At 45.5% G+C, this 15,418-nt stretch overlaps 1 protein-coding gene across 4 annotated transcripts in view; it reads right to left on the bottom strand.

Annotated features, from left to right (window-relative positions):
- Positions 1-15,418, bottom strand: part of LOC147659602 (gamma-aminobutyric acid receptor subunit alpha-4-like) — a 573,319-nt gene that overhangs the window by 309,046 nt on the left and 248,855 nt on the right. For all 4 annotated transcript variants that reach the window (XM_086951616.1, XM_086951615.1, XM_086951614.1 and 1 more), the window contains exon 6: positions 11,990-12,133. In XM_086951616.1, coding sequence (XP_086807742.1) covers positions 11,990-12,133 — 144 coding nt within the window. The remainder of the gene's footprint in view (positions 1-11,989; positions 12,134-15,418) is intronic.

Raw genomic sequence — 15,418 nt, forward strand, 5'->3', positions numbered from 1 at the left:
TAGCCTAAAGTCAGCCACACCTTGAAAGAAGACGCCCTCTACTGTTATATGGCGCCTGGGGACATTGTCGACATTGCAAAGTTAGCATTAACTTCGCTGCCATGATGCTTGCACATTGAAAGGAGACCCCTCCACTGCAGAGAGGACCACGAAACATGATACTATTTAATTTGTGTTTAACAAAACAACAAGCTCGAGCAATGAGTCATAGGAGACTATTTGGTAAACTCAGTGCATTTGAATTACATTCTGTTGCTGTGGTATCACATTGGTAGTCAGTTTTAAACGAAAAAGCATTTGTTAGTAGCCTTTATGGTCAACAATTGTACAAGTAGGGGAACTGGGCAATTCTCCCCTGGCTCATTACAGTACCCTAATTTCATTAGTTGGTTAGCCATTATATACTGTATAAGGGCTGTACAGGTTTCTGAGCATTTACACAACTCAGCCACTCCCTCAATTTGGAGTTGGTTTGATCCTCGCAAGGGCCAGCGATCCCAAGTCTTGAAGAAAGGAAAAAAAAGAAATAGTGCAGCCAGGGACGTCTGTGTATTGTCTACTCTATGGTGATGGATCTGTCTCTTTGTAGGGAGGTTACCTCTAAGCATGGGCGAATTTTGCGAATTTGCGATCCGCAAATTTGCGGATTTGCGAATTTGCGATCCGCAAAATTCGCGAATTTGTGCGAATTTGCGGATTTTTGTTTTTTTGCGTGTTCGCGGGGTTTTTTGAGTGTTCGCGGGTTTTTTGCGTGTTCGCGGGGCTTTTTGCATCTTCGCGAGCCGCTTGCATAGCGAAGTTACCCATGCAGTCGTTTATGGGAGAGGGAGAGAGAGATAGATAGATAGATAGATAGATAGATAGATAGATAGATAGATAGATAGATAGATAGATAGATAGATAGATAGAAAGAGAGGGAAAGAGAGAGGGAGAGAGAGAACGAGAGAAAGAAAGAGATTTCGGATCTGTGAAGGGCCAGATTCCTGAGTTGCCCCTACAGAACATACAGCTTTATATTTTTAGCAAAATGCATATGAAAATTGTGCTGTAAAGGTCTCTTTTAGTTTAACCCCTCCTATCAACTCAAAATGGGTGTATTTGCCATCCTCTCCCTTCTTCCTGTTTTTTATATCTGTAAGTGCTTCCTGATGAGGTTTAATTCCTTGGACAGGTGCCTCGTTGCCTACTTGTAACTATTCTCTGACCCTGCTTCAAGGGTCAGAGCAGGGTCAGAGAATAGCTGCAAGTAGGCAACGAGGCGCCAGGAAGCAATTAGCAGCAGGTGTCCAAGTTGAAGTTAATTTGTTTGTAACCCTTTTGTAAAAGGTTACAAAAAAATTAGGTTCAACTTTTGCACCTGCTGCTGTAACCCTTGCTTGGCTGAAAATTCGTCCCTGCTGATTCGCGGATTTTACCGCGATTTCGCGAGATTCGCGGATCGCGAAATTGCAGAAAATCCGCAAATTCGCCCGCGAAACGGATTTTACGCCCACCCTTAGTTACCTCTTGAACTGAATTTGTAGCAGAAAGACTCGACAAACACCTGAAAGGAAAGATAACTCCTGGCCCACTGCATACCCTTGAAACAAATTATATATGCAAATCTATATATATAAAAACGAAAGTATGTCTGTCTGTCTGTTTGTCCTTTATGTACGTAGTAGAATGTCCGTGCCCAATGCAATATGTGGGAAGCACGACTGCGGAATTAAAAAATCGCATTTTGCAACACATGCGTGCAACAATTCATAAGGACCGCTCCAACGCCATAGCGAAACATATGGAACAATCACACCAGGGAGATTGGCAAAAGCTGAGATTTTATGGCATACAAACAATCGCTAAAGGAGAGCGGGGAGGTGATCGAGAAAGAAAATTAAGGCAAGCGGAATCGAGATTCATCATCAACCTGAGGACCCTGCACCCAAGTGGTTGAATAAATCGGAGGAATTATATGTGCGCCTTTAAAAAGTAGCATAATGGAACTTACAACGAACAATGAACATTGATTTGCAAGGATGATGGTAAAGTGTGCCTATTTGGAGGCAGAACAATAATATAGACATCAGCCTATTGGAAGGCGCTGAGAGACTATCATAAAACAGTTGAAGGGAGTATTAGCAAAATGCTAAATAATAATTAGTTCAAATTATTTTGTTTTGGTGCATTAATAAGTTGGTATTTTGTTTCAAACAACCTTAGAAACTACAAGGACCAGAATCCTTGGTTTAACATGTGAAAGGAAGTGACATAATATTGAAAAAAGAATGTTTATAAATGTACATGGGTGGGGCAAACCCGGTGATCGTGAGCAAGGTGGCGACACACCGAAACGCGTAGATCAAATGCGCTATTTGCCCTGTGTTTTTTGAAAAATAAAAGGAGATTGCTGTTAAAACTCCAGTTGGTTGTGCGACCCGTTGTTTCCTTGGTGGGAAAAGTTGTGGAGAAATCTATATATATTAAAACGAAAGTATGTCTGTCTGTCTGTTTGTCCTTTATGCATTACTACACCATTCATCCGATCGCCATGAAACTTTGGGAAGTTGTTGAGTACATTCCAGCGAAGGTTTCTGTCAAAAAAGTGTTTTAAAAATCTCCCCCCCCGGGCCCTCATAATCTTTCGAATACTGAAATAGACAGCAAATTTGCGACCATCGTCGACAGTTATGACCCCCAAACGCAAATCGATTGGTCAATCTACATCAGAAGCACGAAAGAAAAAGGCATTACGAGCTTCAGAAACAGACGAGCAACGGGAAGCAAGATTAGAAGCTGTTCGAATACAAACTGCTCATGCCCGTAATTCTCAAATGAACGAGCAACGAGAATCAAGATTGGAAGCCGATCGAGTATGCACTGCTCAAGCCCGTTCTTCTCAAATGAACAAGCAACCAGAATCAAGACTGGAAGCCAATCGGGGATGCACTGCTCAAGCCACACTTAGAAATGTTTTCAAAAATAAAATACATAAGTTTCAATAACAATGACACAACGTAAATTTAATGTTATCAAAACGAGTTTTCCTTGAAAGTCCTTTCTTCTGAGATCGCAGCAACGCTCGACGGGTAAGCTAGTCAATTATAGAAAACATATGGAAAAGCAAACAGAGTTTTGTGTGCCTACTGTGGAAAGCAAAATGTTAAGGCAACAGAGAAATAAACTACGTGCATTATGGACATAAAAGTACTCAGTTCCTAAAACTAAATCCCCTCCCCAAGTTTTCAAGAAGATTGTTGAGCGCAGCAGGGCTGTTTGTAGGCAAGTAAAGATATGAGATAAACTTAATGAATGTTGTACAGTTGGGAACTAGCAGTAAGACAGTTAACGGCTGTGAGGCAACAAACAAAGGAACAGCCAGGGAAAGGTTGCATAATTGAGTGCAGCGGATACTGGTTAGAACAGGTCAGACCAGCCCAATATAGTCATGAGCAATGGCAAAATGGAAGGGCTTTATAACTAACTGGGGACATGAATGGTTGGAGATGAGTCATAGGTAAAGGGGAAATTACATATAGGAAGGTAAAGACGGAAAGGCAATCATACAGCAGGTTGCAAAAGCAGGTTTCTTCCTAGTCGGTTAATTAACCATGACTGGATGACACAATGTGGTGGGGATTAGTGGTGTATGGATTCACAGCAGATGAGTGCGGAAAATACCCACTAAAGAGATGCTGTTCTCCCAGAGGCAGCCCTTCAGTAATCATGATTGATTAAATAGGTGAAGCATAGTCAGGTTTTGGAAACATGGCAACAGAGGTTCTCTTCTGGTCTCCAGAAAGAAAAAAAACTGAGAGAGATGGGCAGCGTCACCTCCTGTCTAGAGGGATATGTGCTAAAACTGTCACTAGCAGGGAAAGGCAGACTTTTCAAAGTATTTGTGTCTGAACACCAAACGTAGATCACTCCCTCTTCTTTTTATGATGATCAATATAACACAGACCTACTACTGGATGCCATCATTTGATTAGTCTTCTTTGTTCTGAAAGAATTGTGAGACCACTATAACACAAGACATCAAATGCCACTCCTAGGCGAGCAGCCAATCTTCCTTCTCACTACATCAGGTGAGGCCTTGCAGTTCCAGGTTGCACATTAAAGCCATGATCATTCTAGAACTGTAACCCATCCAGTCACATCTCTTGCAGATGGGTGGGGAAGCAGCATTTGTAATGTTGCACGAACCACATGCTGCCGTTACAATGTAGGCATTACAAGAAATGCATTTTTGCCATGCATATCGTTACAACAGCACGCCTTAAGTAAAGCAGCTTTGGACATTAAAGTCCTACTCTTTCCCTACTGCTGCGCAGAAAGCCCTCCACAACTCGGGACCGAAATACCTGAACAACCACCTGAACTTCCACCAGCCCACCAGTCACTTGCGGTCTGCCTTCCTGGCCCTCGCCACTGTCCCTCAAATCCATCGTAATCTGCTCTTTCTCCCACCTCACTGCCAAGGCCTGGAATGACCTCTCCATCCTACTCCGAGCCTCTACCGCCCTCACCGAATTTAGGAGTAATCTCAAGACCTGGCTGTTTGAGAAGCCTGGATACCCCTCAGGGTAATAAACGGGATATGCAAATGCTGATTGATTGATTGATTGATTGGAGTTTGACTAGTAAATTATACCAAGCCAAAGTCCAGTGCTTTCCTTAAGGCATGTCATCGTAACAATATGCGCACTGGAAAAGGAATGTGTTGTAAACATGCATTTGTTGTAAAGACTGGAGTAACGGAATATGTGGTAAAGGCATGTGCTGCTCCAAAATACAACCAGATGGGTGTGCTCTGGGCTCAGTGGAGTCGTAAGAGAGTGGTACTGATGTGCAAGGATCCTTCTCCAATACAGTGGGTAGACTCCCTAATGTCATCTAGCTCGGTCTGCATTGACACAAGGGACTTGAAGTCCATGATGAGTCAGCAGCCACAGACCTTCAAGCCTGACATGAGGGCTGTGTTAATCAGAAAAAGAAGCAGATTAGAATCCACAGGTAGTGCAGTTTGTTTATAGGCCTAAATTTAATTAAAAAAAATATGCAAATGGCGGAGACCCTGAGCCACATAACTGAAAGGAAGAGGTCTGCTGCAAAGTGTAAGCCAAGGCATGTATGTGTGTGTTCAAAATATTAAATCCCTTTCAGTTGAAGTAAGGGAAGTAAGGACAGCGGAGTAGTTTCAACTAAATTTGGTTGAGGTCGAAACAATTATCGTAGGATAACAGTAACCGTCACTACACTACAAAGTGGTGCCACATCAACCCTATTATGTAATAGGACACACGTTCTCACTGTTGGGTACATGTGGGACGTCAATTAATCAAGAATCATCTTTATTTTGTGAATTCAAAGATGGGCTCTTGCAAGGCCTCTAAGAGCCAGATCGAGTGTTCATCATTAGCAAATAGCACATCTGAGAGCTTCTTTGTTCTTGCTAACAGTCACTCTTTAAGTCTTCCTCAGTTTGAGCCTCAGCAACAGCTTTCTGAGTACCATGTGTCACTCTCTTCTTCCGAACATGGCAAGGACTGATAATTCTCATAGTTTATTCACTCTGCATCAGTTTATTTTTTAAATTAATTCTCAAAGTAATCACTTGTGCTTATCTAAATTCCACAGTGATTTTTCCTTGCTCATAGACACCACAAAATCCAATGGGAATATTTTGTTTTGAAGCTAAAGTTTTTTTACTTTAGTTTTTCTTCCACTCAAAAACACACTTCTTCAATAAGCATTTCACAGATTATGCATTGTAACCGCAATGCGGTCAATACATTTAACGCATTCCTTCAGCAATAGATAATCATGTCAAATCACCTAAGTAACTGGACAAAAATATGTAATGTAAGAAGCTAAACTAAGGACCTGATTACAAGTTTGTCAGTGAGGGAGTGGGGTGGCATGCCACCGCCCCACTTGTGCACCACCAAAATGGACCGCCTTGCCCACGGCAGTGCCTTTGAAAAAGACACTGCAATGGGAGTGCCACAGTGAGTTTATGCATGGCATGGAGTCAGAGGCGCAACTAGAGCCAAATTTCGGGGGGGGCTAAGAAAAAATTTCGGGGGGGGGGGCTGAACCTTTGATCAGTAGGCAGAGTGGAGCTGCAGGGGCTCTTAGAAGGGGGTGAAACAACAGCAAGGCCTAATTAGCATTCAAATGGTCTTTTAAAGACCTGCTAAACGTTCGGGTGCGGCTCTGTGTGTGCCCGGGATCTGTCTCATCCCCGGCTGCCACACACGACGGGGGGGGCTGAAGCCCGGTGAGTTCAATGGGTGTTGCGCGCCTGCATGGAGTGCAGGAACTGGGCTTTCAAGCAGACAGGGAATCACACACGAACCCCCCCTGCATGCATCCCCATGACCTGAGGTACCAAGGGGGCCCTACAGGGCCCTACAGCTCCCCCTCAGTTTCCTCACTGCCAGCAGTTTCATGGCATGAACACCCCCATGAGATCGTTGGCAGTGAGTAACCTCGTAATATGCTTGGTGAGACCGCAGTGGCCCCAACTAGTCCTCGGACCGCCAAACTCTTAATCAGGCCCAAAGTCACCTCAGCACAAAAAGGAAAAATACAGCAGATTTTGTATATGCCCCTTTAGTTCATAGTTAACAATAATCCTACTAGTCGACACGATGAATACATACTTGGGAACAGTACAGAATAAGGCAGAAGGCTACCACTTTAGACACTCCTATCACCTCCCAATTTATGCCTCTGATCGTACAGTTTTACAGGAGGCCTGAGCAAGCCATTGACTTGAGTGCTCCGCCTGCAGTGAAACAAATAAAAACAATGCCAAGAGAAGACAGACAGGAATTAAAAACGCAGGTGCCCCTGCAGACCAAAACTACCTAGAAGTCTGTCCATAGTAGAGATGAAAGCAGGCTAGTGAGGGGAGGGGCATAAGAGTATGGACACCTTCAGGTTGCAAGCTTACTTTTTCTTTACCTCTGTTTATAATGTACGTAGGATCGTGTGAGTGATAGGCAACATGGCTGTCTGGAAAGTGTTGTGGATATAATCTTTATGAAAGGAACTCTAGGGATCTATGTTTGAGAAACAAGCTATCCTGATTTTTGACCTCGTGAAATGAAGCACAGTAAAAGAAGGAGCTATTTCCTTCCTGCCCGCCACCTACCTCAAATCCTGTCTGCCTTTTGTCTAGCACCATCACTCCCCCAGGTAGGTATGGAAGACAGTTTGGTGTGTTTTGCTTTCTATTGTCTTTTGCATTTCTTTTTAGTAATTTGTGTGTTTTTAAACTATGTTCTCAGGTTACTGTAATGCAGACCCAACATTTTCACTCATATATTCCCCCTTAGATGTATCTTCCGAGGGATTACAGGTGATGCAGGCATCCCCGAAGAAGACTGAGTAGGCAAATCTCTGCAAAACACGTGGCGGAGCGGAGTTGGCCTCCCACCTGCATGCGCAGTTTTCAAGAAGAAGGTGCAATAGAAGAAGAGGGAAGCCAGAGGACGCCGCCGATAAGGTAAGGTGTTTTAAATTGTGCTTATTTAATGTTTTAATAGTGTGGGCGGGAGGCGGGCGAAGCGTAGCAGAGCTACGTCCAGAGTGCGGAGATTAGTTCTGTCTCTGTGGCACTCGGCATATCCCCACTACAACCACTACGCCCACCCCATATCTCAATATCCTTGCCAGAGTGTGCATATTTATTTTGCGAAACTTTAATAATGGTGCTAAATGTAGCGACTGGCTGGTCACTGCTCTGGTGTTTGTGGTGTCAGCCACTCTCTGAGGGTTGGCTTACACTCCACCCCACACCCATGCAACACAGGTGTCACAGGACATGTGACCCTGATAATGAAAGGGGCCGGATGCACTTGCCCAGGGCCTGTTCCAGTAACTACATTCCAGTGTCTGTGTCATCATTATATGTGCATGGGGGCCTAGGGCTCCAGGACATTACATTGGCAATGAGTGGGTGGACCCGCATGTGCAGCCTCCTTGCTGGTAGAAAAGGGGAAGAGTGTTGCCCGCACTGTGGGCTCTGGCTGCCAGCGGTCCAAGTAAGTACCTGGTTGCAGGTGGGGTATGTGGTGTGCTGGTGGGTAGAAGGAGGTGATCAGGAGCCCACCCTGCACCAGAGTGACAAGCATTGTGTGATGGGACCTGACAGTGGAGGGACCCGTTTGGAGAATGAGGGAGCCAGAGAAATTGCCCCTGCTGACATCCTACAAAGACCCCAACTTGAGCGCTAGTTGTGTTGGATGCTGAGGTGCCTGTCCAATGTTGCATGCTTTTGTCGGAGGAGCAGGAGGACACGGTCAGCCTTCGGGCATAAGGTGAGCCCCTTCAAGCTGTGAGCAGGGCAGAGCAGGAGTGTTAGCTGTTCTGAGCACCAAGACTGGCGGCACCCGTTAAGGCCTCAAAGCCCACAGCCTGAGTGAAGCTGCCGAGGCTCGGAAGAGCGGACAAGGAGTGACCACCTACCTGAATAGTAGGAAGCAGTGTGGGCAAAGAGGGGCTGCCTTTCCACAGGAGTGAACCACAGCACGTGCCTCGGAGCATTGAATGGTCCCTGTGAAGATATTTATTTGTGGACCGTTGGTGTGTGTGATCCGTGAAGTGAACCTGCTGCTGGCGGATGTGAGCTCCACAGGGGGGTGGTGCAGAGCTGGACGAGGCTGCACCAGAACAGTGTGAGGCCCGCACAGCCTGTGATTAATGGAGACTTCTGCCTAAGTGCGGGGACAGGGCCTAATACAAAATAAAATACATCCCATACACCCCTGCTGTGGCAGCCACACCCAGCATGATGCGTCCCAGAGAAGGAAGAAATGCAGATTACCTTCGTGGCGTGAAGGCTGAGAAGCGGGACTAACGTGCAGGGGGTGCTGGCTCCCTCATGTACAGGTGGGAAGGAGTGGAGTCAGAAGCCTCAGGGGACTGTGCTGTAGGCTGCCTCACCCCAAAGTGAAGAGATGGCAGCTAGAGGATCGTATGCAGCCTCCAGCAAGAAGCAACAGCTGGAAGACAGCCATATCGGCACCTCAGCACAGCCTGTAGATGTGGAGAAACAGCAGGCATGAGGAAGCTCCCTAAGACCTTTTTGGTGAATTGTTGCGCTATATAAAAGCTTTTGACATTTGACAAGAGTGACAGAAGCAGTGGCAGCACCACCTACAGATCACCGGAGGCACTGCTACCTTCCATGAAGAAAAGAAAAAAAAACAATGCTTGTAAGGGACAGTGCAAGGGAAATGCACAGCAGCACAGGGACAGCTACTGCAGCTTAAAGCGGATGGGGGAAAGTGCAACTGCCTAAACTGAAGTGGCAGAGCCCCCCCAAGACTCTGTCTTGCTATATGTGGAGGAAGGATTACATCCTCAGTCAGCGAGTGAGTGCTGAAGGGAACTTTAAGCAGAAAGGCTGAAAGGGCTGGTGAGGAGATTTGCAGTGACACCTAGTGGCCATGGGTGGTCACTGCAGCAGTAAGGACACAGGAGGTTAACCCAGGTGGCAGATGTAGTACAGGGCAACAGCCCCAGGCAGCAAGTCCCCGAAGGATTGAGGAAAGTGCGCTGCAGCACGCCCAGTGGTGAAAGGACACCACCGCAAGTGGAGGACTTGAGCGCACAATGTGCCAGAAGCAGGAGCACCCTAGGGTGTAGAACAGAGGTCGCAAAAGTCAGGAGTGCACTGAAGACAGTGTCAGAGGGACTGACAGTACAGGCTGGACACCAAGGGTGAGAGCCCTGCAAGGAAGAGGGTCCAGGTTATCACAGGAATTGACACACCGTGCAAAGCTTACCTGAGTAGAGGCTGTAGAGTGCCACGACGGCGTAGTCTTGAGACGGAAGGAGTGCGTCCTCAAGAAAAGAGACCTGCAAGAGGTTGAAGAGGAGACCTATGAGAGGGCAGAGATGAGGACCTGTGAGAGGTCAGAGGATATGACCTACAAGTGGTCAGAAAAGATGACCTGTGAGAGGACAGAGAACATGACCTATGAGAGGTCAGATAAGATGACTGATGAGAGGTCAGAGAAAATGACCTATGAGCGGTCAGAGAAGATTTATCGGAAGGTGAAGGAAGAAGACCTAGGAGAGGTTGTGAAATGAAGAAGATCACAACAAGAGGTCTGGTCACTGGAAGAGGAGAAAGCATCGTCCTAGGGGTAGGACATGGCCAGGGAGACCTGTGAAGCACACGTCACATGAGGAATTCCTGGTCAGAAAAGAAGAAGAGTAAGACAAGACTACGTTGTGAAGTGAAAGAATAGGAAAAGGAAGAAGTGTGGCACGAGGCCACCACGAAGTGAGTCCTAAGAAAGAAGAACAGATTTCTATCACACTGCAAGGTACAGAAGTGGACTGAATGCAAGAACATCTGAGGAGTGTTTGGACATCGAGAGTGAAGCACAGCACCTGTGTAACATCTGTGGCGCCATGAAAGGTCAGCTGTCCAGAAGCCTTTGGTTACATCAAGCAAACCTGGCGCCTGATGATGAGAGCAAGCTGGACCATTAGTACCATCCACCTTTGGGGTCACACGGGAGACTGTATTGTGTCCTACTAGAACGTCCTGAGTGTCCTCAGCCTTGGGGTCTAAAAGAGGATTCGACCACTCCACACCAGACCGTGGTGATCCTGGGGCAAGGACCTCAGGGATTACTGGTGTGAGCGGGACCCGACCCAACAGATGAGTCTAGAGCAGCTCTCCCACAGGTCCCAGGAAGCAGGAAGATCTCTTGCCGTAAGCTGGTTCCTGCAATGACCATCCTTTCAATGCCGGGGCACCAGAGTATGGAAGGCAGGAGTAGTCCTATCCAGAAACAACTACCCTCCAGGAAGAGTGAAGGACTTGAAGATGGGACACCTAGTGCCTCCTCCACAAGCCTAGAGTATGGCTTTGGAGTGACACAGTGAAATACACCCAGTCCAGTGGAAGCCTGGTGAAGGGGACTTCAGGGGCACCCCATGAGAGAGGAATACCAGAAAGAGAGGGGCATCCTGGTGAGAGAAGGATGTTGGTAATTACTTCATCACCCTGCAGGTGGAAGCACTGCTGCATTTGCAGAAGACTCTGCAACAATAAACAGGAGTCTTGATGCTCATGGAGGCAAGAAGTCCTCGGGAAAACATAACATCCACCATTTTCACTATCGATCCCCTCGCACCGTCACATTCAATTGTGCATATAGACTTTGGTTGTAAACTTCTGTGCATTGAGTCCAGGGAGGACCAGATCTGCAGTGTGCCATGTAGAAGTTGTGGCATTACCTGCAGTTGTACCATCATCCAGTTCTGAAAGCAACTGAAGGGACTCAGTGGAGTTTTCTGTTGTTGTTTTATTCTCTCCCACGGGTTGGACTTTTTTTAATAAAGTTTTGGGAGAGATGTAGAGACCAGCTGGTCACTGTTCTAGTGTTTGTGGTGTCAGCCACTTTCTGAGGGCTGGTTTACAATCCACCCCACACCCATCCAACACAGGCATCACAGGACATGTGACCCTGCTAATAAAAGGTGCCCGGCGCACGTTCCCATGGCCTGTTACAGTAACTACATTTCAGTGTCTGAGTCAACATTATATGTGCATTGGGGCCTAGGGCCCCACGACATTACACTAAAGTTTGCACAACCCAGTGCTTTATTCGATTTAGTAAATTGTCCAGTTTTTATGTTTTTCACATGTTGCTTCCACTTTTGACTAGAACAACTTTGAAGTTCGGAGAGCACGTTGGTTTAATCAGTATGTACACATTTATATAAAAGGCTCATACTTTCACTCCTGTATTTCACATTTGATTGAATTGGTTGATACTAGATGACAGAATAGTTAGCCCGGAAATAGAATCTAATTGGTTAATAATTGATTGCTACAACATCTGCATCTAATGTCAAGCATGTATTGAGTCATAACAAAAATGTGCTCAGTCTATTTTCAAAAAGTGTTTTTTGTTAAACAATGTAATGTAGGTTAGAGACAATTGCACTACATGATGCGTTTTTACAAAATGCTTACCAGTGATGGACTTAATTGTTTCACTTGAAGCAGTCTGTCCAACCAGATCATACTGTACTAAACTAGAAGACTCCTTGGGGACCTCTACAGATTTTTCAGGTCCTTTTGTCCAGGTGTATACCATCTCAGTCTTTGGATAAGCATCTAAGAGACACAGAAATAGGACCAATAAGCATAAAGTGCCTTGAAGCATACGTGTAGCGCCACATGATAGTTTCCTCAATCTCATAAATATGGTTTTAAAAATTTACATGGGTAGTGAAATAATCGATGAATAATTGATGATTGCGATTTGTTGTTTGCTAAGGGAATGCCCTGGGAAAAGCGGCAGTTTACCTGCTTGAATTTGGTAGCATAATAGTAATCAGATCTATACAATCTTTAGACAAAAAGCCTATTTGTTCTCCTCTGCATTGCGTCAGATGATACGTGATGCAGGGTGACAGGATTTTGAACAACAAACCCCTGGAAATTCCACAAACACAGAAGTGGGACCAGCGGTGGCCGCCATAAATCAAGGTGGGGGGAGGGCATGGGTGGGATAGTGCAGGAGGAGGGTGAAAAATACAATACAAAAAAAACCTTACCTTTTGCCGTCGGCTGCCTCCAGCGTTGTGTCTCGTTGCGCCGCCTCTCCTCTTCCTGCCTGGTTCCAGCAGCCCCTGGGATAGACTCCCTATCCAATCCCCACGCTGCAGAGCAGCATGGGGATTGGTCTGGGCATGCAGGAAAGATGCCCTGCTCTGATAAGTGAGTCTCTGGGGTTTCTCCAGCCCGGCTGCTCATTGTAGCTGGGCTGGATAAAACCTAAGTGCCCATGTGTGTTTTGGTCAGCCTGAGACAGCCAGCCAAACACACATGAGCACTTTGGGAGTGGAGTGCACTAGCATTCCTCCCCCCCCCTCCCATGCCTCGGCCCGCCACCCCCCTCCCAACACTGCTGGCTGAGAGCCAGCAAATGGAAAATAATATGATGCAAGAACATAGTCTTATTTTACATTTTCTGGCTCTGAGCCAGGCAGTGGGGTGACGCTCTTCCACCATTGCAGAGGGGAAGCCACTGAGTAGGACAACACACACAGGACAACTTTATTGATAGCGCTCACCAAAATACAAAACAGACAATGAAAAACTAAGGTACATTAAATGCAACTTTTGCACACAGTATCATTTATTAAGGCCTGCTAAGAAACCCCACTCTGGAATACATAAAAACCTGTCTCCTTGTGTATTCAGACAACCCTATTGGAAAAGCAGGACAAGTGTTGAATGTGCTGAGATTTTCCAGGAGAGATGGTGAAAAACTGGGCCAATCCCGGACTCTCGTCAACCAAAACTGATGGAATGTGTTAACAGCTTTTTAAATCCACAATTTACTTCTTACATGGCACAGTTTTACTAAGTATGAAGAGTAATAGTGAACAATTCATAATTTTTTCAAAACAGATGTCTGTTGTGATTTAAAGTCACACAGTGTGATATCTTAGTAGAGCTGCTGCCCCACCTGATTAAAAGTTGTACTGGGTGTGAATCTGCACTGAGATTCTGTGCACAAATTCGTCCTGCACCTGTTTGTTGAAACACGGCTGAATCTATATAGGCTTGTGGCTATGGGCCTGGTAACTGTGGGTATTGCTTGTTATTCCTCATTATGGTTGGACTAGCACATAGTACAGTGCAGAGAAGGAATTAGTAGCCAGTACATTGGAATCTGGCCTCGGCAATTCAACCTCAATCTAAACTGTGACACCCATAATCAAAACAACGTATGTAGAATGCTGAATGTTGTGATGTGAGAAAATGCCCCTTTTTTGCATGGTCACTCGCATTTTTTGCTGAATTTTATTGCAGGATTTTAGACTTTGCATACTGTGGCTCTCATGTCCAATGCCCAGTGTATGTGTGCTGACACTGAAAACATGTAAATATTGGATAAACCCTAACTTGTATGTTTAACTCTCCTTTAACGCCATAGCATATTGTGTGGAAACTACACCCATGGCATGGAATGTTAAATGTCACAACTGAGCTGCGGAACTTATTGTGCAAGGGTGAAAATGGAAGAAATGTTTTCAGACCTAACAATGTAGCCTGAAAGCTGCAGATTAAACCTTCAGCCCAAACTGGCAAAATTATTTTTGATACAGGACAAAAAACTCCCCATTAAACATTAATAAGTCACCTATATACCCAAAAGCTATTTTGTTTTCACTGTGGAAGGCTCATCTTGTCCTGTGAGTGAAACTGTCGTACAGATTTGAATACTAATTCTGCTAACTTGGGTTTGGGACAATCTAGAGAATAAGTTCAAGCACTTTTTTTTATATTTATTAAAAAAACTAATTTAACGGTAAAGTTAGATACTTGCTATTAGGAAAAGCAACTTCCAAAAGGTACCTTTTTCCTGCTTGGAGCTCGGGAAGGTAATTAGCATTAGCTTGCAAAGCAGCTGCCCCGTCAGTGGTTGACATTAATTGGGTATGAAAACTGATCCCAAAGCAAAGAAAACGGCTTAGACCTGGTGACAGGATGGGTTTGTTGTGGAAAATATGATGCATATCAACTCAGGAAGGGCATCTGGGGAGGTTCCAAGAACTGCAAGAGGTCTAAAACATTAGGATGGTGCTGGCCGTTCAGAGTTTAGTTTAAGGGAAGCCCTGAGGGAGACAAAGTCTTTGTTCTTTATGCCCAAGGTAGCCAGTTGGCCATTAGCCCAGTGAGAGGGGGATTTGTCTCAGAACCAGTTTGGTGCAGCTAAGGAGGGAGAGATAGCTCATTTCAATAAACATATCCCTGACTGGCACACTAGCACCCCTCAAGGACAGAAGGACTGTGTCATCTTGGATTTTCCTTAATTATGCATTGTGGGATAGTTTGCAGTAAGGCAAAGAGGATGTGTTGCAAAAATAAATAGGGTTGCCCACTGGAACCTTTTGCACATGTGTTAGGGTGTGCCCAGGAGTTACTTCCACCCACTGTTTAATGAAACCCACACATGTGCCATGGTACCTAAAGCTCATCAGAAATCTTTCTGGGCATGCACAAGAACGGAAGATTGACTGTCCCTGCTGTTCGAGACGTATGATGAAACCTGAAGGACTGGACCTGCTCCCACTTGTACCCAGCACAAAGAGGTAGACTTCAAGGGCCAGTTGGCTGACCTCATATGTGGCTGCAGAGACACCACAAGCTGAAAGAGGTCTTCCTCCCATAGTGGCATGCACATCTGGATCTTGACTAAACTCTGCTATGGCCTGAACCATAAGTGCTGTCTCTGAGGTCCTGGGATATCTAGCTGCACCTCTTAAACAATCTCCAAAACATGGGTATTGTTAGAAATTGGATTTCTGTTTGGCAGAGGTATGCACCCTGTTCATGCGGGAACCACAATCCTAGTCAGGGTAAGTCAGAAACACCCTTTATGTAGCC

Source organism: Lissotriton vulgaris, unplaced genomic scaffold, assembly GCF_964263255.1.
Source record: "Lissotriton vulgaris unplaced genomic scaffold, aLisVul1.2 SCAFFOLD_806, whole genome shotgun sequence".
Taxonomy (NCBI): Eukaryota; Metazoa; Chordata; class Amphibia; order Caudata; family Salamandridae; genus Lissotriton; species Lissotriton vulgaris.